The sequence below is a fragment of the Choloepus didactylus genome, chromosome 10 (assembly GCF_015220235.1).
Source record: "Choloepus didactylus isolate mChoDid1 chromosome 10, mChoDid1.pri, whole genome shotgun sequence".
Taxonomy (NCBI): Eukaryota; Metazoa; Chordata; class Mammalia; order Pilosa; family Megalonychidae; genus Choloepus; species Choloepus didactylus.
Genome location: NC_051316.1, coordinates 94,047,969 through 94,072,600, shown reverse-complemented (window position 1 = coordinate 94,072,600; position 24,632 = coordinate 94,047,969). Strand labels below are relative to the sequence as shown.

General features: G+C 47.3%; 3 protein-coding genes across 12 annotated transcripts in view; all 3 read left to right on the top strand.

The window, feature by feature from the left end:
• Positions 1-7,897, top strand: part of GARNL3 (GTPase activating Rap/RanGAP domain like 3) — a 221,779-nt gene extending 213,882 nt beyond the window's left edge. For all 6 annotated transcript variants that reach the window (XM_037797335.1, XM_037797332.1, XM_037797333.1 and 3 more), the window contains 5 exons: positions 1,119-1,237; positions 3,201-3,339; positions 4,148-4,363; positions 5,613-5,739; positions 7,429-7,897. In XM_037797335.1, coding sequence (XP_037653263.1) covers positions 1,119-1,237; positions 3,201-3,339; positions 4,148-4,363; positions 5,613-5,739; positions 7,429-7,603 — 776 coding nt within the window. In that variant the 3' untranslated portion in view covers positions 7,604-7,897. The remainder of the gene's footprint in view (positions 1-1,118; positions 1,238-3,200; positions 3,340-4,147; positions 4,364-5,612; positions 5,740-7,428) is intronic.
• A 4,049-nt stretch (positions 7,898-11,946) lies between these two features.
• Positions 11,947-24,632, top strand: part of SLC2A8 (solute carrier family 2 member 8) — a 30,824-nt gene continuing 18,138 nt past the window's right edge. For 3 of the 5 annotated variants that reach the window (XR_005210711.1, XM_037798005.1, XM_037798007.1), the window contains exons 1-9: positions 11,947-12,068; positions 12,148-12,310; positions 12,520-12,726; positions 14,232-14,331; positions 16,308-16,507; positions 17,336-17,479; positions 17,616-17,724; positions 18,481-18,654; positions 19,120-19,265. Coding sequence is in view for 4 of the 5 variants with exons in the window: in XM_037798005.1 (XP_037653933.1) it covers positions 12,013-12,068; positions 12,148-12,310; positions 12,520-12,726; positions 14,232-14,331; positions 16,308-16,507; positions 17,336-17,479; positions 17,616-17,724; positions 18,481-18,654; positions 19,120-19,265 (1,299 nt within the window). In the remaining variant the exon portion in view is untranslated. Of the gene's footprint in view, positions 12,069-12,147; positions 12,311-12,519; positions 12,727-14,231; positions 14,332-16,307; positions 16,508-17,335; positions 17,480-17,615; positions 17,725-18,480; positions 18,655-19,119; positions 19,266-20,751; positions 21,399-24,632 lie in introns of those variants that run through there. The other 2 variants (XM_037798006.1, XM_037798008.1) reach the window with 2 other exon arrangements.
• Positions 19,197-24,632, top strand: part of ZNF79 (zinc finger protein 79) — a 41,757-nt gene continuing 36,321 nt past the window's right edge. Inside the window, exon 1 of the mRNA XM_037798010.1 lies at positions 19,197-19,265. The gene's annotated coding sequence lies outside the window, so the exon portion shown is untranslated. The remainder of the gene's footprint in view (positions 19,266-24,632) is intronic.

Sequence of the window (24,632 nt, the reverse complement as noted above, 5' to 3'; positions counted from 1 at the left end):
TTGAAACGAGTCTAGAATCACAGAAATTATTCCTTCAAGTACTTTGCCTGCCGTGATAATGTCAGGATGTGAGTGGTGGTATTCTGTTTTTGTGGTTCACAATCAACAGCCAGACATCTGCCTTTTGAGAGTCAAATCAGAGGCAAGAATGTTCCAGTTAGAACTGTTTTCCTCAAAATAAAACTATTTGTTGATAGGTAAATGTTAATAGAGTTTTGAGAGGGCAACAGGGGGACCAGTCCAAGAGATATTGGGAAGACTGGCCATACTGACAGATTCAATATGGTAAGAAAGAGAGGGAAGAGTTGAAATGACTTCTAGATTTTGAGCCACAACACTGGAGGTCACTTGAGAGGTCAAGGCATGGATGTCACCAGGGTGAAGCCAAGAGAGTGGACAAGTTCACCAGGGGAGAGATTGCAAAGAAATCAGGCCAGCATGAAGGTCAGAGTGAGAGCACGAGGCCAGTAAAAAAAGACAGAGGTCATCAGAGGGGAGCCAGGCAGGTGCAGTACCTGGAGGTCAGTCAGTGTGTCACAAAAACAGTTTCAAGAAGCAGGGCCATCCTTAATAACTAAACAAACCCAAAGAACCAAAGGTATGTCAAGGACAGTGAGGGATAAGAGCAGCCACTGTGCAGACATACATTGCAGGAGGAGAATAGAAGAGGAGAGCCAAGTGGCTCATTGACACTAAGGTAGGCCTTGAAAAATGGAGGAAGGAAAGGGTTTCCTGGCAGAAAGGCATGTGCCAAAGGAGAAGGTATAACAAGCTATAGTCTGGACAATAAGGAGGGGGAAGTCCGGTAGGACTTTGGCAGGTAAGCGACCAGAAGATCAGTTGACAGGGTTTAAATAGGGAAAAAAAAAAAATGGATATGAGAAATGGGAAGTAGTGCACACCTACTTGAAGCAGAAGTTTGGCAACTAAGAGAAGTAGAGGGGGTGACCAGATTGAGTGAAGCCTCTTAGAATGAGGAGAATATGCACATTTAAGGAAAAAGAGAAGCAGCCAGTGCAATAGGAGAAACGGAAGTATCTATAGAATTCAGGATGAATGGCATCACCACAGCCACCAAGCCAGCAGGCTGGGAGGTGACATGCCCCGTTCCCTTACAGTCTGTGCGTTCCCGTATCTCCTGGCCTTCACCACTGACTCCATTGAGATCCGCCTGGTGGTGAATGGGAACCTGGTCCATACAGCAGTTGTGCCTCAGCTTCAGCTTGTGGCCTCCAGGGTAAGTAGAACTGGGAATTTATTTCTGTCTGAGGGGCTTTGGGAGCCCCAAGCACCAGAAGATTTCAGGACAGCCTCTCATCATCAGGTTGATGATGACAATACCTCTTGTGTGTCAAAATGCCAGGAGTGAGATGAAAAAAAACCTGCAAGCAGCATGACTGGTTGGGTTTTCAGTTGTGGTCTCCTTGCGCTTCAAAATGCTCCTCCTTAATTGTATGAGTAGAGTCCTTTGGTGCAGGTGGCAGTTGGGGAGAACTCAGCTGAAGAGAGAAATCCCTAATCAGAGAATGGGTCTGTTGTTCTATCGCTGTTGCAGTGAGGGACGTACCAAGGCTATAAAAAATAAGCACTTACAATACCTCTTTCTTCCTTTGCCTCTTTCTATCCTCAATTTGAGTTTGTATCCCATGAAATATGGTTAATTGTTTAATCTCTGTCTAATACCACAGAATTGGAGCCCACTGAGGCATGCAAGAACGAATATGATTTCCAATATTCCGTTGCTGGCACATAATCCAGGGGGTCATGTTCTAGTCCCCTCCCCTGAGTTGGCCCCACACAGTCTTCCCTGGCCCTGCCAGATCCAGCTGGTCCCCTGCTGCATCCCCCTCATGGCACTTTCTCCATCCTTTCACCACATTTGTTAGCAACTGCTTATTGGTCTGCCCTCTATGAGAGCAGGGGCTTGCAATCTTACTCACTAACAGCACCAGTGGTGTGCTAGTAAATGTTTAACCACCAGCTCTCTGGAAAATGGGTGCATTTATAGATACAAAAACATCCATTGGTTGATTATAAATTTTACTGATATAAAGACTGTGTGGCTCACAGTTTACAAATAATAATATATACAGTGTTCTTTATCATAAAGTCCTTACAGCCAATTGATTCTCACTGTATGCTTTTGTTGATGTTTGCTGAACTTTTATATCCATAGCCAACCTACAGTTGCAGTTCAGCTATGGTTTTGCAATTGCAGTTGTATCTCAGTCCACTAATTAATTATTTTTCCAATAAACTTGTCATTAAATCCAATGTGATATGCTGTTAAAATATTTTTCACCCTCATACAAATTATATTCATTAAACCAAAATTTCATTCAGCTTCAGCACTAGATTCAGCAACTCAATAATCTTCATTAATATTTTCCCCATCGCTTTCTTAAATCTAGACAATCAACAAAATAACACATCAAGCTCTGATCTGTAACGTTTACTGATTTCCATGGTGTAAGTAGTCCCACCATAATTGACTCCAACCTACCAGCGTGACGCCACCAATGTGGAGTTGGGGAGAGGAGCTATCAGTATTCAGTATTTCCACTGCACAGATACTATAAACAGTAAATTACCTCAAGAGATTAGATCATAGTAAATGTAGTAAAACAATTAGAAAGTAACAAATTTGATATTTATTACTTTCATTTAATATAATTTATTTATGTTTATATAATTTAATTTTTAATAAAGGCTGTGTTTAACAGCTGGCTTGCAAAATTCCTGAAAATCAGCTCTCATGAGTCAGTCCAAGCTGGATCCAGCACACCACTGGTGTTATCAGCAAACCCGGCACATTATGGGTTTGTTGAATCAGTGAATGCATGCTCAATTTTCTGATCTGCAAAATGGAATCCATAAGAGCTTTCCAGCCTCATCACTCTAGGAGCCTGAAATCCCTGTTAGGGAAGTAAGTGTTGCTTTTATGTCTGCAGAAGATGTGTGCAAAATTGACTATTGTCTATTGTGTCACAACAAATAGATAAGAAAAAGTCGTGGAGAACTCAATTCTCAGGAAAAGTCTAGCTAGCCGTGCCTGGAATACTATAAAAACCGTCTTTAGGCATCTGGTACTGTCCCATGCTCCTCCGAGCCATGTGCAGCCGAACAAGAGGACCAGTTGGAGGCTCTGCAGGAGGGCCCAGAATGCCAACAGTTCTGTAATTTTCTGTCTTCTTTTCTAGTCGGATATATACTTCACGGCAACAGCAGCTGTGAATGAGGTCTCATCTGGAGGCAGCTCCAAGAGGGCCAGTGTCCACAGTTCTCCTCAGACACCCCCAGGCCGAGATACTCCAGTATTTCCTTCTTCCCTGGGGGAAGGTGAAGTCCAGTTTTTATTGTCCTGTTAATAGATATTTTTAATCCATTCTGAGTTCTGTAGTTCCTTGCCAAATATCCACATGTGATTACTGCCTTAAGAAGTCACTATTTAAAGTCATAAAAAATTATAAAAAAAAAAACTTGCCATCCGAATGCATTGGCTACATTCTTTAAAAACCCAGTGATAGCAACAGCAAAATAAGATCCATTATGAAATAAAGGCAGTTTAAATGGGAAGAAGGGAACTAAGAGCTAGAGAGTTTCCTATTTGCAAAGAGATTTTTCCTTCAGGGATGTTAATAATAGTGGGTTTTTACAGCTTAAAGTTTACACTTTAAAAACCTAGACAATTATGAGCACAACCAGCCTTTCACTCGATCTGGCTTTGCCCATGAATCCCTGAGGCCTTTGCTGTGGTTACCACATCACTCTAAATGCAGTGCTTTTCTTAACTTCTTACCACATCAATCATCTTTATCGCTCATTGTTAGAATAAAGCACGGAGCTTCCCAAACAGGGCAGCTGTGCTGCTGGGTGTGCTGCAGATTTTTGCTTTTCATGTCTAGTCTTTCCTGCTGTTATCTGTGAAGGTGTGAGCAGTAGTGGGTGCATTTTACCTACTTGACATGTGAAAACAATGCCTTTGGGAAACACAATGCCCGCCGGGCACTGGCGCTCATTGGGAGATCAGTGTGTGGCATAAAATCTTCCTTCACGTTAACTTTGTTGAAGAACCAGAAACCATCCTCTTGTAAATAATCTAAATTTTACTTAGAGTTCTGCTATTCTTTTCTAAACCATATTACAGGTGAGAGTCAGTCAAAAAATTTGTACAAGATTCCACTCAGAAACCTTGTGGGCAGAAGCATCGAGCGACCTCTGAAATCCCCCTTGGTCTCCAAAGTCATCACTCCACCCACTTCCATCGGCGTTGGCATCGCTGCCATTCCCGTCACCCATTCTCTGTCCCTATCTCGCATGGAGATTAAAGAAATAGCAAGCAGGACTCGCAGGGAACTGCTGGGTAATGGCTCGCAATTTTTGTGTTCTCACTATTTGTAAATATACCAGCTGTTTTTATCTTTGGATATTAATCATCCTCAAAAACAATGAGTTAAAAGGGAAAACTTTCTTATAAATAAATTATAGGAATACTATTGGTTTACCTGTCAACTATGATGTGTCGATATATATTTAGTGGCATGGGAAGCCATTAAAACCATGTTGAGGAGGAAAAAGGCAGTCTATAAAAGAGTATGTCTAATCTGATACAATTTTTTAAAATAAAAAGTATCTATACATGTGTGATTTCCTAGAAAAGTGTAAGGATTTATATGCTGCAGTTCTCAGATAACATTTTATATTTGTATGTCCAAGCATTTCCCTTTGCCATATTTTTACTTGTATGTGATTTATATAGTTACTGCTTCCCCAGCCCATATGTCATATGGACAGGTCTCTAGGGTAGTATAAAAGATGCAAGATATTTCTTATGCTCCCCTCGCAATTTATAGATGGAAGACTAGTCTAGAGAAACATAAAGCACCATGGTAATTGTGAAAAGTCTAGACGGTTATAAACCATTTTGTTCGGATTTGTGGACATAAAAAGAAGGAAAAATGGAAGTGACATGATAAACCAGTAAGAACTAGTTTGAAAACTTAAAAAAGAACTGGGAACTGCATGGCATAAAACTGCAAGGAAAGTTGGCCTTAGCACCTCTCTGCAGTAATATTTCCCAAATGACTTGAAAAGGGGTTTGGAGCCACCTGACAGGGCAGGCTTTTGACATTGACAAAGTGCGTTGATTTTAGAAGCTGGTTCCTTCCATTGTGTTTTTGTTTTTGTTTTTGTTTTAATTCAATTTTATTGAGATATTCCATTGTGTTTTTAAAATATGTGTTTTGCCATTCGTAACCCCCTATTTCCTATGAAAGCTTGATCTTCCAACCACTGTGCTTTTCAGAAACTGAACCTCTGATTTCGAGAATTACAGGGCACTAAAATGTTAACAGTGGTGGGATTGTAGATTTTTTTCTCCTTCAATAGACTTTTCTGAGTCTCTTTACTTTTTGGAATGCATATATACTTTATAATCAGCAAAAAGAACCTTCTATTGACAAGAAAACCAATTACTTAAAAATATAAATTTTATCCTCATTGTTTCTGACTCTAGCCCAATAATGCACCAAAATCCAACCAAGAAAAAAAAGGCATTTTTCTCCTCTGAGACACCATGTGGTGATGACCTTTGCTTCTCCCCTGCAATCCAGGCCTCTCTGATGAAGGTGGACCCAGGTTGGAAGGAGCACAAAAGGCCAAATCAAAACCCCGGAAGCGGTTAGAAGAAAGCCAAGGAGTCCCCAAGCCAGGGACAGTGAGATCAACTAGCAGTGACAGGTAAAGAGAGGAAGCAGCCCCCCACAGCTTCTGCTGGGGGTAGCAGTCCTGTGAGTCTCAAGAAGCCATGACCTGGCCCATTTGGCCAGTCACAGCAGAGGGTCTGCATCCAGCCCCTCTCTGAGGAGCCCCAGAGAGCACAGGCTGTCAGCGAGGGCCCAGGCAAATGGGCAGTCTCACTAGCAACCAAACAGATGTTCAAATGGTCATTAAAGTATAGTGACACTTTTTGGGGGATTGAGCTTTTGTCTTTTGCTTTTTATTTCTTCCCACCTGGATAGAGATTTTTAAAACCAAATTCTCAGAGTTCAGGAAAATAGGCACTCTCTGACACTTCTGGTGGGAAAATTAACAGGTACAGCCTTTCCAGAAGGCAGTTCAATAGCACATGTCAATGAGTATCTGTTGCATCACTTGAATCATACGTACTTGACCCATAAGATTCTCTGTGGCCTTCAGGCAACAGCATGTATGCTCCTGAGTAGAGGACCACATGTCCAAAGCGTCATTCATTCATTCAACACACATTCTTAGAGTCTAGGGATATAGAGATAATTAAGACCCCATTCGGGCCTACAGGAATCAGGTAGTTACAGCATTCAGGGTGTAAGTGATACAGATGAACTCAGTAAGATTGAGGGGTGCCAGCCACCTCACACCTGGCACAAATTGGGTCTCCAAACACCAGAAAAGCTGAGCCAAGCTTCATAAATCGAGTATATATTAGATTAGCCTGGCCGAGAGAAGGACAACACTCACTCATGCTTTAATTCAACACTTACTGAGCCCCTACCGTGTGCTGAGGTCCCCGCCCTTATGACTTTATATTCCAGTGTGGAGAAACAGACAATATAAACCTATAATCAAATAAGCAAATCAGAATCATTTCAAATGGTGACAAGTTGTTATATAGCAATTAAAAAGAGTTTAAGTGATGGGGAGTGAGGAAGTTGGGGGTGGGCAGAAGGTCTTCTTTGAGAGGGGGTCGAGGAAGGCTTTGAAGCTTTGAGGAAGTGACATGGAGCTGAGCTTTGAATGAATAAGGAGTTAGGGGAACAGCACCTCTGACAGAGGGAACTACAGGGCAAGAGCCCTGAAGCAAGCATCAGCATGGTGTCTTAAGGGACAGAAGAGCAAGCAGCCTTCTGCTCTGGCTTGAGCAGAGAGAATGGAGCCAGGAGTCATATGAGGTCAAGAGTGGGCAGAGGCTGGAGCAGGTGGGCTTCCACACCCAATGGGTACTTGTTGAATGAATGTACTTCCTGAGAAGTGGAATCCAATTTTTGGTCAAATTGATCATGTAGCTACCCAGAGAGAGGCCTGAAGAGGTGGAGAAAATAGAGGGGTGGAGGTGGCTGGGAGGAGGCTGGAGCAATTAGTGGAGCCAGGTCCAGAATCTTGGCTGTGGGTAAGAGTTTCAGCCTTATCCTCAGGCCATTCGGAACCATGGAAAGGGTTTTAGGCAGAAAGTGACATTATCTAAATTTGCAATTTGCACTTTAGAAAGGTAAATAATGCCTCACAAACTCCTTCTATATGTCAACCCCTTGGTGGGGGAGGGCTTTAATCCTCACAACAACTCATGGGGGAGGGAGATTGCAGGGACATGGGCTTATGGACTCAGATGAGTAGGAAATTGCCAGAGAGAAAATGTCCATGGACCCTTTTACAGCGACTTTTCTCTCCTAGGATCACATCCGGCTCCTTGGAAAGTCCTTGTACTTCAGAAGCCCATCTCGAGGGGCGTTACCACTCTACTAGCTCTGACCCGGACCCGGTGGCAGACAGAGAGAGCAGCCCAGTCTTGGGCAGCCCCTTTCAGCTCACAGCTTCCTTGGATGAAGACATTATTGACTTGAAGTAAAGAGAGTCTGAATCTCATTTTCCGTCTTTAGTCTTCTGATGGAGGTTTATACTCTTTTAACAGTTCTGAAATCAGTCCTCAACAAAACGGAGCTTTCAGCCTGTCAGTGATCTTTTGGACCAGACATTCTGTACACTCGGCCAACGTGTGGGTCACTCTCCAGTGTCTGGTGCCGTCTTTCCTGACCTTTGTTGCTTTCAGTTCAGGAACCATCAGTCCCCTTGTAATAAAGGTGGTAGATTTCATTGAAGTTTTAGATTGAAACTTTGAATAAATCAAAAATGTTCATTCTTATTTATTGCAACCTTCTCATATTTTATATAGAGGGAAAAATTATCTTCATTAGTTTTGATCTATTACATATTATATGGTTATAATAGATTTCATCTGTTTCTTTTATAAAGAAAAGCCATTGCTTTTTAAATTTATTATAAATAACAGTTTTCTTTCTGCACCTTTTGGCCCCTGTCACTGTCTGTTCTCTGTGAAAAGCTGAATGGTTAGGTTTTAGAGGTTTTCTCTTCTTCCTCCTTGAGTCTCACAAAAAATAATAAGGTATAGGTGCTTCTCTGGAGTCTTATGGTTATTTTGTTTGGTTTTATTGTTACTCTTAAATCATATAACCAGGAAACAGTTACTCGTGATCAAAATTATTATTCTCAAATTCTCTCCTCTTGTTTGCATCTACCTAGCCTCTTTCACCTGAACCAAATGGTTATTCTTCCTTGCGTCATTTTATTTGCCTTCCCACCTCACTCCTCAAATTAAGAAGAAAGACCTAAAAGGGGAAAAATCCAGTTTCACTGACATTGTTTGCAAAAATTTTAATCTGTGTGAAAAGGGTAATTTACCTTGGGCTTTAATCCAACTGATTCCATTTTATTATCTCTCTTCTTGCCTGCCTATATTACCCATCAAAAGAAACTTGGGATCATTTATCTGCTATTAAAGCAGCTGTAATGAGTTCTTCTGTAGGATTTCTTTGTAAGTACAGAGAACTGCGTTTGCCAGGACCTTGATCTGACATGTTACAGAGGTTTAAATCCCACCTCCACACTGGGGAGGGTCCCCTCCATGCCTTTTGCACAAACAGTTCAGCAGGATGAACACAAGCTGAAGGCTGCCTGGTTCCTCTTTGGCAGAAGGCAACAGGCAAGAGCAGTAAAAACAGTGCTTTTTTTATATACCCAAGTGGGGCTGTTTGTAACCACGTGTCTTCTCATACCCTTTGCATTCAGCATTCCCACTCTTCCTTTGTGTTTTATTATGCCCTTTTGTACATAGGAGGGAAAAAAAAAAAAAAAAAAAACCACAAAATCAACTACATACTGTACCTTGACTCCACCAACAATTTTGTGAATTAGGTTTTATTATACCTGTTTTCCAACTGAGGAGCTGAGTTTCAGAAAGGGGCAGTAATTTGAACCTGCAAGTTCTCTGATCCCAGAGCCCTTACCCCCTCCATTGTCCTCCACACACACAAAGCCAGGCTGAATGTCTGGTGTCAGTTGGATCCAACCAGCATTCTTCATGTCAAACAAGTTTGTAAGCTTTATGAGCTTGTATCTGTGTTTTTCCTGTCATCTTTTTTTTTTTTTTCTCCTTGAGGTTTTTTTTTTTCTCCTTGAGGTTTATTGCTTCTCCACCTGGAATAGAAAAAGCAAGAGCTCTTTGGAGCATTCTTCCACAGGGATCGGCAGCATCAGAGCCACCCCATGATATGACAAGAGTCAGGGATCTAGTGAATGTGGAGGGCAAGAGCAGACCCCACTAATCAGACCGATGGTGTTTGTTTAAAAAAAGGGGTGGGATGAGAGGCTACTGTGGCAGCAGCATCTGCTTACAAAGGCCAAGAAGGGAACACTGCACACTTAAAAGGAGGCAGACTGCCAGCCAGAGCAGGGGCATGCCTGTAGGGGCCAGTGGTTCAGAGGGTGGCTGACAATAGCTGGGCTCACAGGAGTACCCTAGCTACAAAAGCCTCAGGGTATACCCACTGGCTGAGTTACAAAGTAAACCATCTACCTGCAGCAGTTTGCCCATGGACTTTGAGGCATTAATCCACTCGGCAAACACTCAGTGCTTCCTATCTAGAGGAAGTAATGTCCACTAGGGGAAAGAGAGAAGAAAGCCGGTTACAGTGATAAGTAGAGAGGTAAGAATTTATAACTCAAGCACAAGATGCTGTGTGAATGCAATCAAATAACTATTGTAATCATACCAGCTAGCATTTGAATGCTTCCCATGCTTGGTCTTTTATATACTTTAACCCTACTCACAGCCCTCCTGGAAGATAGATGTTATCATCCCCATTTACAGATGAGGAAACAGAGGCTCAGACAGCGATGGATTAGAAGCCAAACTTCTTACTCCCATAGCCCTGGTTCTTTCCAGAATTGCATCAGCAAGCGACTGCAGCTGCCTGTGTTGCAGCTCAACAGTAAGTCATCGCCTGATATGCACAGAGTCGATCGGTAAACACCAGGATTTTGAGACGAGAAAAAGTTTACTTAGCAAAGGCTAGCCTCACAAAGACAGGAGGACAGTTTCCTCAAATATGTCTCCCCAAACTGGAGAAACTTTCAGTGTTTTATAGCATTCAAACAAAAGCAGGCAGACTTAGGATAATAAGCAAAACTGTTTCAGATGACAAGGTTAGAGATAGTCTAATTGCTGAGTATGCACAGAGTGATTACATACTTCAGCAGTAGCTTTCTTAGGCAGGCTTTCTTTGATTAGAACTGGCTTGGTTCAGTAAGATAGTTTAAGAATTTGGGGTGTTAGTTCTGGGCTGACATACTAATAAGGGGCTAAGTGCAAGGGCACCCAACTTCAGGGGCTATGTGCAAGGACACCCAAAATTCAAGGTTGCAAAACAAGATAAAGGGATACAAGTGAGGTAAGTCAGGAGTTGTTTGGGTTACAGTGTGCAGTTTCAAAGCATAGCGTCAGTAAAACAAGGCATCTGAGTTACAGTTTAGTGAGTGTGATTTTTGTTATAATTAGGCAAAGTTTTCTTTTAGGGTGGCTTTCTTTTTAATTGTACATACCTTGGCAGTTAAAGTCAATTAAGGACAGTCTCGCTGGAGCTGTTAAAAACAAGAATGTATCCATGAGGTGTATATGTGGGGTTTTCGGAGATCCACGAAAAGAGAAATGGAAACTTTTACAACACAGTCGAGGAGGGAGCTGCTGTGGAAAGTCATGGGCGGGATGAAAAACGGGTCAGGGTCCGCTACACCTGCTGTCAGAGAGTGTTGGGTATGGATTGATGCCAGCGCAAATGGGAGATCCTACAGAGCCCTCACCTGCTCACCCCCACCTCCAGCAGTGACTGGGGCACAAACATGGAGGGGTTGGCTATTTAATCCGCAGAGGGTAGATAGTAAGATGGAGGAGATTCAAAAGTCAAGATTCCCTATTTAGTGAGTGGAGTTTTAACAGGGAGAGTGGAGCTCGGCGTTTAAGCCCTGATCTGTCACACAAATGCGGCTAGGGGTCCCTCCTAACACAGGTCCCTAGCACCTGGTCCCTCCTAACACAGGTCCCTAGCACCTGGAGGCCTTAGCCCTCATCGGCTCCGTAGCTGTTGGCATCTGGGAGGCTCCCAGAAGCTGCCGGCACCCGGGTGGGAGGCGGCACGCGGTGCCACGCCTCCGCCCTGGGCAGACGGGTGAGGGTTGCCACGCGGGTCTCGGCATCCGCTGGAGGAGAGAGGCGGTCCAGGACAATCCGTTTAGAGACCTTTCGCCCTGCTGCCCTCAAGGGGGCAGGGTTGGGCCATGGCAGAATGTCCAGGCGCTTCCAACCCAGCCCCAGGGCAAGGCTTAACGTGGAATAGGAACCGGGGCCAGACCAGGGAGGATAGTGGCAGCCGCCCAGATTGGGGGTGGGAAAGTCCGGGCCGGGACCCACGTGCTCTGTCTTCGTCCAGCCCCTCGCTCTGTTGCTTGAAGCTGGGTTGAGGGGCGGCTCCGTGCCCAAACACAATCCTCGCCCCCTACCCACATTGCCCGGCTCAACGCTGGGGCAGATTTATGACTCCGCCCCCGGACTCGCACCACTCTCCTATTGGGTGGTTGTGCTCGGGTTGGACTCTGGCTGGGCTCCGGTTGGGCTCCTGCTGGGCCCAGATGCATCTCCGCCCCGCCTCTACGTTGGGTAGCTCTTTTCAAGGGGCGGTTCTATTGGTCTGCTTTGATTTGAAGGGCGGCACCTAGCGCGCCGCTAACCCCGCCTTGCATTTCCATTGGCCGCTTTGCCCACCGCGGCCACTTCCGCTCCTGTCCCAGAGCCGCCCCTCATCGCCCATTGGCCAGCTGTGCTGTGAGAGGCGGGTTCCGGCCACACTCGAGGAACTGGTGGCAGTTCGGGCACGAGAGCGGAGCCGGCAGGCGTTAGCCGCGGTCATGACGCCCGAGGACCCGGAGGAGAGGCAGCCCCTCCTGGGGCCGCCCGACGGCAGGTGAGCGGGCAGCGGGTACGGCCCTGCTCCCTCCCCCGCTCCACCCCGGCGGGCACCGCTCACTGCCATGTTCCCGCAGGGTCCCCCGCGGCCGCCGCGTCTTCCTCGCCGCCTTCGCCGCTGCTCTGGGCCCGCTCAGCTTCGGCTTCGCGCTCGGCTACAGCTCCCCCGCCATCCCGAGCCTGCGGCGCGCCGCGCCCCCGGCCCCGCGCCTCGACGACGCCGCAGCCTCCTGGTTCGGGGTGAGGCCTTGGGACCCTCCCCTCCCTTGCCTCGGGCGAGCCCAGGACCCTCCGCCTCGGCCCGCCCTGGCTCCCCCACCCGGGGTCGCCCCCTCCCCGACCGCCAGCCGGGACCCCACGCCTTCTCTTGAGGCCCCCGGGGATGGGGGCAGAGGTTGGGCCGCGGCTGCCTGGACCCCTCCTCAGCCCGCGGCCGCCCCACCCCGCAGGCCGTCGTGACCCTGGGCGCCGCGGCGGGGGGCGTGCTGGGCGGCTGGCTGGTGGACCGCGCCGGGCGCAAGCTGAGCCTCCTGCTCTGCACGGCGCCCTTCGTGGCCGGCTTTGCTGTCATCACCGCGGCGCAGGACCTGTGGCTGCTGCTCGGAGGCCGCCTCCTCACCGGCTTGGCCTGTGGCATTGCCTCGCTTGTGGCCCCGGTGAGTGTCCTCTTGTCGCGCGACCCGAGACCAAGGAGAAGGAGTAGGACAAAGCGTTTCCCAGAGCTGGGGTGTGGTGCCCCGCTGGCCCCCACCGGTAATAAAGCCTCCTGACTGCCCGGCACCCCCTTACCTGCTTGATCTCCCTTACCTTCACAGCAGCCCTTAGAAGGAGCCGCTGTTGTTATCCCCGTTTTACAGATGAAACTGAGCCCCAGAAAAGTGAAGTCCTTTTCCAAGCAGAGACCAAGGCTAGGCAGTGATGAAGCTGTTACTGGACCTCAAGACTGTCCAACTTTATGTGCTTCTCTTTTGCTTTACAAATAAGATTGTTTCTATGGAGGGCAACAGAAACCTCTGGTTATGGTTTAAAACCCTCCTTGTCATTCAGATCACATACTACTTATGGCAGGAAGATCCTGTTTCATATCCTGGACTATTAAAACCATGGGGGAGGGGGGTGTGAGGTGTGTCCTGGCCCAAGCAAAGGCTGCTGGGATCTCAGGTTCCCCCTGGGTGCTCACAAACCAGCTGGTCAGCTGCCTCCCCAGCTTCTCTCTCAACCTCTCCTAACTCCTGGCTGCAGAGACAGACTTTGGAACCGTAACCACCAGGGCTCAAATCCTGGTTCTGTCACCTACATGGGCAGGGCACCTTTCTGAGCCTCAGTTTCCTCACCTGTAAAATGGGGATGATGGAATTACCTGATGAAGTGGTTGTGAGGATTCAGTGCGATGTTGCACATGCAGCCCCTGGCCCTGGTGTGGCTTGTGGAAGTGAGTGGCAGTTGGGATTGCTGCTGCTAATCATGGGCTTGGAGGACCAACCACCCACAACTTGGTCAAGACTGAAAACTGTGGCTCACACAGAATCTGCCTTCATCATCCCTTTGTACCTCCCACTCATTTCACCTGCATTCACTGGACAGCAGGCAGCAGCTGGGTTGAGGTTTTTTTTTGTTTTGTTTTGTTTTTTCATTTTTTTGCCACCACCACCCCACCCCTCCCTCCCCCACCCCCCGCCAGGCAAAAACATGGCTCTCTTAGTCAAGGGCATAAGGTTTGGGGATAACTTAGAAGCTTGGGCAAGGCTTTGATGTCCCCTGAGCACAGAGGGAGCAGTCACGGCCAGTGGTAGAGACTGAGGTGGGGAATTCCTGCCTTGCCTGGGTGGTTAGAAATACAGAATCTCAGGCCCCACCGCAGACCTACTGAGTCAGAATCTGCATTTTTTCAAGGAGATTCTTGCACATTAAATGGGAGTTTGAGCCATGCAGTGCCCTTTGCCCTCCCCTCCCACAGAAGCCACGCGCATACCCTTGATCTCCTTGAAACCCCTCCTGCAGATCACTTGATAGGGGGTGTAGGGAGGGCACTAACGACCTGGGACGTGATGTGGGGCCTGCAGTAGCCCCAATTGGGGCTCTCCTCAGCTCTGAATGACTGAGGCTTTTTAGTTTTAAGACTCTTGGACTTCAAGTAAAGCCTCATCTTAATTACTGGCAGGTCTACATCTCTGAAATTGCCTACCCAGCAGTCCGGGGGCTGCTCGGCTCCTGTGTGCAGCTGATGGTCGTCATAGGCATCCTCCTAGCCTACGTGGCAGGTATATTATCTTTTTTGATCTCTGCAAATGGCCTCATAGCCATTTTACAGATGCAGAAACAGATTCATGGGGGTCACGGGACTTGCCCGAGGTCACACAACCAGTGCCCGAGGTGCCAGGCTCCCAGACTGCCTCCCTGGACCTTGGGATGCATGGGTCTGAATACTGACTTCCAGGGAGAGCTGGAGAATGTGATGTCCTCATCCTCCAAGGACAGAAGTCTACTCTGAGGGCATGGGGAGGACTGACTGGTAAGGTCAGTGCCTCACTGTGCAGCCACAAGCTAGAAGATTCCAGGGGTGGGTGGGGCACTCCAGAAATCTTCAGCACAAGAGCTTGAAGGCTCTGAGCATGTCTCCCTCAGAAATGTCAGTGTTGGCTTCGCAATGTCAGGTTAGTTGCAGAGTGAAGGAGGCAGATTTGGGGGGCCCTGAGGGGCTGAACTGGGGCTAGTGTGAGGTAGTTTCTAGAGGCAGATGTGCTTTTACCAGAAATAGGGTAGAAAGAGGACAGGCTTCAAATGTGACAGCCCTGGGTTTGGGGACAGCCTCTACCACTCACTAGCTGTATGACACTTCCCAAACCATGCTGTCTCTGGGAGCCTCCAATACCTTGCCTTGAATGGAAATACCCCCATCTAGTTCCAGGCTGATGGGGGATTAAACTAAGTGACTTATAAGAAGTGCCTGGTGGCAAGCCCACATGGAAATTGTCAAGGGAGGGCCTGAGAGCCATGGGAGCTCAGGGTCCGGACAGGCCATGGCCTGGCCCAGGTCCACACACCCTGTGCAGTTCTTTAGAGTGTAGGATACACAGGTCCTTGGTCTTTTGTTTCTACCCACTTACCACACTGACTCTAGTTTCGAATCCTGCCAATAGCCTGGCTGCCTTGGGAGGCCTAGCAGGTGCCAAAGCCCCCACTATGTGCAGACGTTGACATTCCATGGCTTGGAGAAACAATTCTTGGGTGTCGATACCTCCAGTGGTCTTAATTTGCACTTATTGCTTCCCCTGCTTTTTATTGATCAATTTCTTTGAGTTTTGATCCACTGGAATGAGTCAGCTCCGTTCAGCCCACGAAGTGACGTGGTAGGGACACATTTGCTTTAGCGTATTGGGGCCAATAATGCTCCAACAACTAGACTTTATGAAACAATTAAGAGTTACCTGTACCTTATTGCTAAAGCAAATGCATCCCTATTCCTGCCCTCTCCAGCCCCTCTCAGAAAAACATAGGTATTTTGTGGCTATCATGGAGTTATTTTTCCCCGGGAACTGAGTACAGATGAGCCTTTAGGGTTAGGATAAGTTAAAAGTTAGAGAAGCAGTACCCTAAATTTATTTATTCATGGACCCCTTTGTCAAATAATCCTTTGGCTTAATATAATTCTAGTTGATCCTGGATTTCTACAGTTCTTCATATTAACAAAATCCCACCATCTCTTTAATTTTTGTTTATTCATTGAAAAGATAACACATCCAGATGATTCAATACTTAGAACAAGAATGGGGAGAGTATTCTGTGAAAAGTCACCGTCCCACCTTAGTCCCTGCTTCTCTCTGGAGAAGCCAGGATTGCCTGTTTCTTGGTGACCTTCCAGAGAGAATCGTGCATATATAAGTAACAAGCACATTCATTCTCCCATCCCCTCCCTTTTATATAAATTATGCCCTATCATACCATATAATACACAGCATCCTATTGTTTGATTGATGGGTACATAAGTATTTCTCTGAACAGAGGTTGCATAATTTAAGTACCCACCATCATTTCTGCAACAACTGGTTTAGTTGGCGCATGAAGTCTACATTTATTAGCAATAATAATAATGACAATATCAGTAACAAAAATGTGGGCAGTCATGCAGAGGTAATGTGCTCCCTACCTCCCAGAGGTACAGTCCCTGGGGTGGCTTTCAGGCCAGGCACACTCTCAGGGTGGTCCCGGCTGGTTCTGATGCCCCTTCCCTCGCCAGGCTGGATCCTGGAGTGGCGCTGGCTGGCGGTGCTGGGCTGCGTGCCCCCCTCGCTCATGCTTCTGCTCATGTGCTGCATGCCCGAGACGCCGAGGTTCCTGCTGTCTCAGCACAAGTGCCAAGAAGCCATGGCTGCCCTGCAGTTCCTGTGGGGCTCCGAGCAGGGCTGGGAAGAGCCCTTGGCTGGGGCTGAGCACCAGGTGAGGCGCTGGAAGCCAGGGCATGGGGGCAATGAGGTATCCCTCCTTTGTGGCAGGGGAGGGCAGCACAGCCTGTTCCCAGTCTCGCACACACTTGGGTATAGGGGGCCAGGTCTCTCCACCTCCAGCGAGGATAGGACAGGCCCAGTGTTTCCTGCTTTGAGCAGGCAGAGGCCAACTAGAGCCCCATGGCTGGGCCCTAGCCTCAGAGGTCACTGGAAAAGCCTGGGCCTTGATTCTTACTGTCCCAGGAAGGGAAAGGGAGGTCGGTGGGAAGTACAGGTGCTGAGGTGAGGACATGAATTTTATTGGAGAACTGCAGAGCAAAGGAGAAGGTTAAGATTCTGGGTTTTAGAACCCCCACTCTGCCAATTACCTATCGTGTGACCTTCACATCTTTAAGCCTTAGTTTCTTCAACTGTAAAATGGGAGTCATAGCATGTACCTCGCAGGCTGGTGGTAGGATTCAGTGTAAAGGGGTATAGGAGGTGCTCAGGACAGGGCTAGGCCCACAGCGAGCCCCAGAGGTTGGAGGTGTTTGGGATTCGTGAAACACTTTGCTCTTTGCCCAAGCATTCTCTTTGTGATACCCAACAAATAAGAAGCGACATGAGGTAGGTGAGGATTTTCTCATCACAAATGGAGGGCTAAAGTAAGGCAGGGGCTGGTCTGTAAACCTGGGGCTGTATACAGGTGGGGCCATGATGAGAGGCTGCGCCGAGGCTGGCTCCCCTCCATCCAGCCTTCAGGACAGTTGGCTTAAAGCCCAGGGGTACCCCTCGGGAGAGGGTAGAGAAGCTACTGATGACCTGGTCTCTGTCTGAGCAGGGCTTCCACCTGGCCCAGCTAAGGCGCCCTGGGGTCTATAAGCCCTTCATCATCGGCATCTCACTGATGGCCTTCCAGCAGCTGTCTGGCATCAACGCTGTCATGTTCTACGCAGAGACCATCTTTGAGGAGGCTAAGTTCAAGGTGAAGAAGCCCTGCCCCAGCCTTCGTCCCCAAGGCTGCGGCCTCATCCTGGGGCCACTCTCCCAGCAGAGGGCTGGAGAGAGAAGGGCTGTCTCCGTGGCTCCTGCCTGACCAACCCTGGCCCATCTCTCCCCAGGACAGCAGCCTGGCCTCAGTCATCGTGGGTGTCATCCAGGTGCTGTTCACAGCCGTGGCAGCCCTCATCATGGACAGAGCTGGACGGAGGGTGCTTCTGCTCTTGTCAGGTGAGGCCCGAGGATGAGGGTTTAGCCTTGTGCCAGGCTCCCCACCACAGGCTGCAGAGCCTTTGTCAAGGCCAGCATGTTGCCGGGTGGTGAAGGATGGCTGATGAGAGCGAGATGGGGCAAAGGAGGCCCTGGCTTTAACTGCAGCTCTGCTCACTGAACACTTGCTCCAAGCCAGACCTATGTTGACAGTGTGACTCTGTGAACGGGTTTAATCTTCACGGTGAGCCTACAAGAAGGTACTGCCACAGCCCCACTTTACGGTAGAGAAACTGGGGGCTGGGGAAGTTAAGAGACTCAGAAGCTTGTGGTCTTTTGGAGACTTTACCTCTCTGGGTCTCAGTTCCCCTCTGAAATGGGGGTAGTGGCAGTTCCTCCCTCAGGGCCGGTCCATTGTAAGGATCAGGAAATGATCTGCACATGACTCCTGGAGCACTCGGTACACTCCAGTCACTGCAAAAATCACTACAGAGTTATGGAGGTTACAGTGCTGCTACTGCTATTACTTCTGCTTCCTTGGGCGAGGAGGGCATGTTCTAGAACGTCTAAGAGCTTGCCGAGGTTTCAGGTCCAAGCTGCTCAGTCTGGGCTCCAGAAGCCAGAGTGCCCAAATGCTGGCTCATTGGGCCCTGCCACCACTCAGCTGCTCTCAGTGAGCCAGGCCTTCCCCCCTTAAAGGGGTCCAGGTCATGTCCTATGGCCTGAGAAACTCCAGCCCCGAGTGCCCGGCCCAACCCCCACCCCTCCCACGAGCAGGTGTGGTCATGGTGTGCAGCACTGTCACCTTTGGCGCCTACTTCAAGCTGACCCAGGGTGCCCCCAGTAACTCCTCGCATGTGGACCTCTCTGCGCCTGTCTCCGTGGAGCCCATCGATGCCAGTGAAGGGCTGGCCTGGTTGGCTGTGGGCAGCATGTGCTGCTTCATCACTGGTGAGGGGGCCCAGGGAGAGGCTGGGTAAGGGAAGGGCCACCGTCCCCCATGTCTCCCACACCCTGTTGCTGCCAAGTTCCTGCTCCTGCATCTCCCCTTGAGTTCAGTCTCTGGGTTCATAGCTCTGACCATATGCTGGACACCGAACCAAACCCTTCTATATTCATCTCACTTAATCCCCAAAACAGCCCTGTGTGCCAGCCCCACTATTATCCCCTTTTATACAGAAAAAGCCCGATGCACAAGAACTGAAGTAACCAGCCTCACAGCAAGGACATAGAGAGCTGGTAAAACCAGACTGGAATCCAGGGCCCTGCTTAGCTCCCCAGCTGGGTCTCCTTGGAGACCCAGACCAGCTGCTCTAGGAGGCCTCGGCCCAGGGGTTCTCTGGCTGAGGCCACAGACTCTGCAGCCAGCCAAGGAGCCTGGTCCCTGTGGGTTCTGATGCCTGTCTTCTCCCACAGGCTTCGCTCTGGGCTGGGGGCCCATCCCCTGGCTCCTCATGTCAGAGATCTTCCCTCTGCACGTCAAGGGCGTGGCCACCGGCGTCTGTGTCCTCACCAACTGGCTCATGGCGTTTCTCGTAACAAAAGAGTTCAGCAGCCTCATGGTGAGTGCAGACCCTGATGGCCTTCCCCCTCACGCAGTCAGTGGAGAAGCACTTTTTTGAATGGCTCTGACCACAAAAGACATGGCCAGTGGCCTTGCACGTGGCCCAGCATCTCTAGGATGCCTGCAGTCATGGCAGGGGTGAGGTGGAGACAGATGGGCCAGGGCAGGCAAGGAGCTCAGGCTGTAACCCCCTCTCAAGAACCCTTATCCGTCTTGGTGGGAGGAACGCATGGCCGGCCTCCCCTGGGGATGAGCACCAGGAACAGGCTGGGGAGCAGGTCTGTGCAGCGAGGAGCTTGGGCTTTGGAGCTGACAGACTTGAGCTCCAACCCTAGCTCAGCCACCTTCTTGCCGTGTGACCTGGGCTATGCTGCTCACTTTCTCTGGACCAGTTTCTTGGCTGTAAATGGAGGATAGTAACAATATCTTCCTCCTAGGGTTGATAGGAACATCCATTCAGTTCAGTATTTTGCCACCACCTCACAGTCAGGACTAATATAAAGATGGTCCCTGCTCCTTGGGGCTTCCTAGCCAGCAGGGGGAGGTTTCTAAAACAGATGATCAAGTCATTTGTTCAATCATTCATCCCCCTGCCTGAGGTCTCCTGGCTCATACCATGTCCAGGCCCTGTCAAGGTGCCAGAGACAGTTTTTAACAAGGGCTAGCAGTGGACAGTGGCGGGAGTGAATTGCAGTGAGGCTGGGCTGGGGCATTGGAGACACTGGGTCAGCAAAAAGCACATGGGGAAGATCAGGGCAGAGGCCTGGGAGTGGAAATTGGTTGCTGGGGGCTGGGAAGCGAGAGATGGCAAAGCAGGGAAGAAAAGAAGCCCAGGAGGAGATGGCGAAGGACCATGGGGGTGTGCACGATGTCCAAAAGCTAAGAAAAGGGCTTCAAAGAGGAGGGAGGGTTCACCAGTTCCCACAGGAAAAGAAGCCAAGAAGAGGAGCTTTTGGTTCTAGACCCTATGAGATGGATGGAGCTGGGAACTGCTCACTCCTCCCTCAATGCCAGTTAGCCCTGAGAGTCCCTGTGAGCTCCTGAGGCTATGCTTACACTGCCCCATGTAGACCTGCTAATAGCTCACCCATTCCCATGAGCTCCAGGGAGAGAGAATCTGCAGAGGGTAGGGCCACAGCTGAGTGTGGAGGGTGGGTCTGTGGGTCCTGGAGCCAGACATGGGGGCTGGAGCCTGGCTCTGTCACTTGATGGTGGGTCTCTGACCCTGGGGCAGTAACTTCATCACTATGATCTGTGGTTTCCCAGCCATAGAACAACCACATCTTAGACATGGTTGGCCCAGGCCACAGGACTGCCACACCAGAGCCTTCACTCCCCGTGGGTTCAGTGGAGAGAGAGAAAGCACAGGCACAGGCTGGATCCAGGTGTGGCCCAGTGGTCAGGGCTTCCTCTGCCCATGATCACACAAGCATCTCCCTGACCTTTTGCCATGTCCACACATGGCCTTTCCCCTCTCTTTGCAGGAGGTCCTCAGGCCCTATGGTGCCTTCTGGCTTGCCTCCACCTTCTGCGTCTTCAGTGTCCTTTTTACTTTGTTCTGTGTCCCTGAAACCAAAGGAAAGACTTTGGAACAAATCACAGCACATTTTGAGGGGCAATGACAGCTCCATCCTGTGAGCACCTGCCCCTCCTAGCTGGGTTGCCTTTGGGCTCCGGAGGAGATGGAGCCAGGCTGTGATTCCAGGTTAGGCCTCAACTGGAGCCCTGAACTCTTGCCTGCCCCCCAGGCTCCTGGAGAGCTGGGATCCAGGACTGCAGCCCCTTGGAGCCTTGGCCTCCTGGGTCCCTCCTTCCTGTCCAGGTCTCCACAGCCCACCTAACAGGTGTGAGGTTTGCCAGCCTCTTGGTTCAGTTCCTGCTGCTTCTCGGAGGACTCGGACAAGGGGACATCTCAGGGGGTCTTCGCAGTTCTATGGTCAGTCTCACACATGTGGTCTCCTTCTTGACACTAAAGCAGCAGACGAGGAGATGGTGGATTCTCAGTTCCTTTTTTCTGAACATGCTGCTGGGAACTATGAACTGGACACATGGCTTTTTACTTTCACATGGTTGTTTTATCAAGAAGGTAGGAACTTTGTTGCCAAATAAAGATTTGACTTAGAAAATCGGATCATGGCCTTTTTATGTGAGTCCCAGTTAGAGAACGATATATTCCTATCCCTTCTATAAACTAGGCCTCCCTGGGCCTTACCCAGAACATCTGTGAATTTATAGTCTGTGGTCAGCCAAGTGAACCGTGGTACTTGGAGGTCATATCTGGGTCCTTCCTTGGACTTGGTTCCCTGGGTCCTTAGTTGTCAAATCTTGTTGTTTCAAAAACAGCTTCTCTTTTTCTGTTGACTTTAATAGGGCCAGAAATCTTTTACAAATTACTTTTATTTTCCATTATATAAGTAATACGTAATAATTAATTCCATTAAAAATGGAAACATTTATTTCTTTTAACATAAATTATTTTTATAGCAGTGAATCATCCACTAGGCACTGTCCTGAGCACTTTACAAGTTATTAACTCATTCATTTGATAAATAACAATAATTATTTGCAGTTGAACTTTTCCAGAGATAAGCTCTATTAAGAATTTGGTTCCATCCTGAAAGATCACTCTCTCTCTCCCAACATCTGTACATTAGAGCATCATTCCACCCAACTAGGACCAGACTTCCTATTTCATAACCTACTTTAATCACTTCCCAGGTTGTGCGACCCCCAGCATACACACATAACTTGGCATCTTCTATCAAGGTGTATAATGAGACCGGAGAGTAGGGGAATGTTTTTCAAGGAGTGGATGGTACCCTGTGATCCAGGGGTGAGTGGTGGGGAGATTAGGACTTGGGTTTGGTTTCTGGAAGATACTACAGCAGCTGCTTGAATTTCAGTAAAATGTGGTAAGCAAACTTGGACAGTTTTCACCTTCAGCAAAATCCAAATTGCTTGGGGCCTTCCAGAAGCTGGGGTCACGTTCATGAGCAGGCGCATCGTTCCGTGTCAGTAACTGCATATCTACATTATCCTTCTTAATGCCTGCAGGCGGTCCATTGGATGGGTTGAAAAGCATATTACTTTTTTGTATCTCAGTGCAATAATAGTGTTAGCAGATTTTCAAGCTTTTTTTTCTTTTTCTTTTTTCCAGACTTGTAAAATATATATTTATATGTGCTTTTGATAAAACATTTAATAACAACAGAAGTAAATAATGCAAAAAAGTGAAAATATTCTTGAGGCTCCTCAATCCCATTCTCTAAAATGAAGGCACTCTAGTGTGGGTCTGACTTTTTTCTACGCATATATTTCATTTTAAACCTGTTCTTTTTAATATAACACTATATCGTTGCCATGCATAGATCTACTGCCAAATAAAAAATTGACTCAGGCAATCAGGCCATGACTTTTTTGTTTGAGCTCCAACTTGATAGGGTGGATTCCAATTCCTTACTTGTTTTTTTACAAGAATTAAACTTTTTTCAACTTTAGAAACATGAAAGTAACATGGAGAGGGCAGTAGTTTCTGAGTACTTGCAGGCCTGCTAACGGCTTTATTTTACCCTCACTTTTGAATGGTAGTTTCATTCTTTTTCTTTAGCATCCACTCTGGCTAATGAAGAGTGTGTTGCCAGTTTATTCTTCTTCTGGAAGCTTCCATAATTTTCTCTTTGGCAATCTAAAATTTCCTAGGAATGAATCTATGAGTTTCTTTTCATTCATCCTGTGAGTACTTGAATCTGAAGACTTTCTTCTGGGAACTTGTATTTCTTCCATTTCTTAATTCTCATAACCCAGCCCCTGATTTTCTCTGTTCTCTCTTTCTGGAATTTCTGTTAGATATTTGCCTGCTGGTATGGTCTTTTAAATTTTCACTTATATACTCTATCTTATAGTTTCTTTGCTTTGTATTCTGGGAAATTTCTTTGACTTATTATAAAACATTTAATAACAACAGAAGTAAATAAAGCTCTTCTACAAAGCGTTCTGTTTTGTCAACCATGTTTCAAAATAATTTCCATCTTTATATATTTATTGAGACCTGTTTTATGGCCAAAGCATAATCTATCTTAGTGAATATTTTCTGTGCACTGGAAAAGAGTGTGCATTCTGCTGTTATAGGGTGGAATGTTCTATAAATGTAAATTAGGTCATATTGTTTAATAGTGTGGTTCAGGTCTTCTATATCCTTACTGATTGTCTGTCTACTTGCTTTATCAATTATTGAGAGAAGGATGTTGACATCTCCAGCTCTGTGGATTTGTCTTCTCCTTGCAGCTGTATCAGTTTTGCTTCGGGTACTTTGAAGCTTTGTTATTAGGCATATGCATATTTATGACTGTTATATTCTCTTGGTTGTTTTGTCCTTTATCTTTATGAAGTGATCCTCTTTATCCCCGGTAATTTTCCTTGTTCCAAAGTCTACTTTGTTCTTAATAGAAAGTAGATTCTTGTTATTCGCCGTAGTTCCATTCTATAAAGTCAGTGGAGACACTGAATTAGCAAATACTGAACAATTGTGCCTACAGGAAATGCAGGGTTAGGTTCCCGCAAGCCTCTGGCAACAACATTTTCATCAACCAATCAATACATAACCTTGTTTTATGTGTGTTTCTGTTTAAAGACACCTTATTTAATATATATGTTGATTCATTTACATTGAACTCATGGAACAGCCCTTTAACTCATGCTTGAACAAAGCTTATGTAACACATGTTATTTCCTTGTAAAGCACAACACAGCTTTCTCGCACTGAGGAACACTAAACAGCACTTCAGCTCTGAGGTTGGGGGCTGTTTTAAACAGCAGAATCACCAACAAAATGCACAACAATGCAAAAAGCATGGCACTAAATGTACCATGAAAAGGTAGTTTTAATTACAGTTTGGGACCTAAAACAAAAAGGCCGAGTGTCACCCTGTTTGACCTGAGCTGGGAACGTGAATTTCTCACTGCTCTGCTGTCTGCGAAAGCTCCGTGAAGACTGATCTGGGGGTTACACATACATTTGAGTGAGTAGGAGAATTGGCAAATTTGGAATTGCAACTAGTGGGGATCAACTGCATAGCAACTCCTAGTTTCTTTTCATTGTTTTGGAAATCATTCAATTCTTAGTCCGTTCCTTTTTCATAGCATCCTATATTTTATTTTTAATGAAATGTGTTTTTTTGGCTCTCTCTGAGGATATGTATTTTCACTTTAAAAATCAGCTTTATTGAAGCATTATTTACGTACAATAAAATTCAACACTTGTAGGTATATTTGGTAACTTATGACGAATGTGTACCGTCATGTAACCACCACAAAAATCAAGATATAGGACATTTTCATCACACCAAAGGGTTCCTTCATGTCCCTG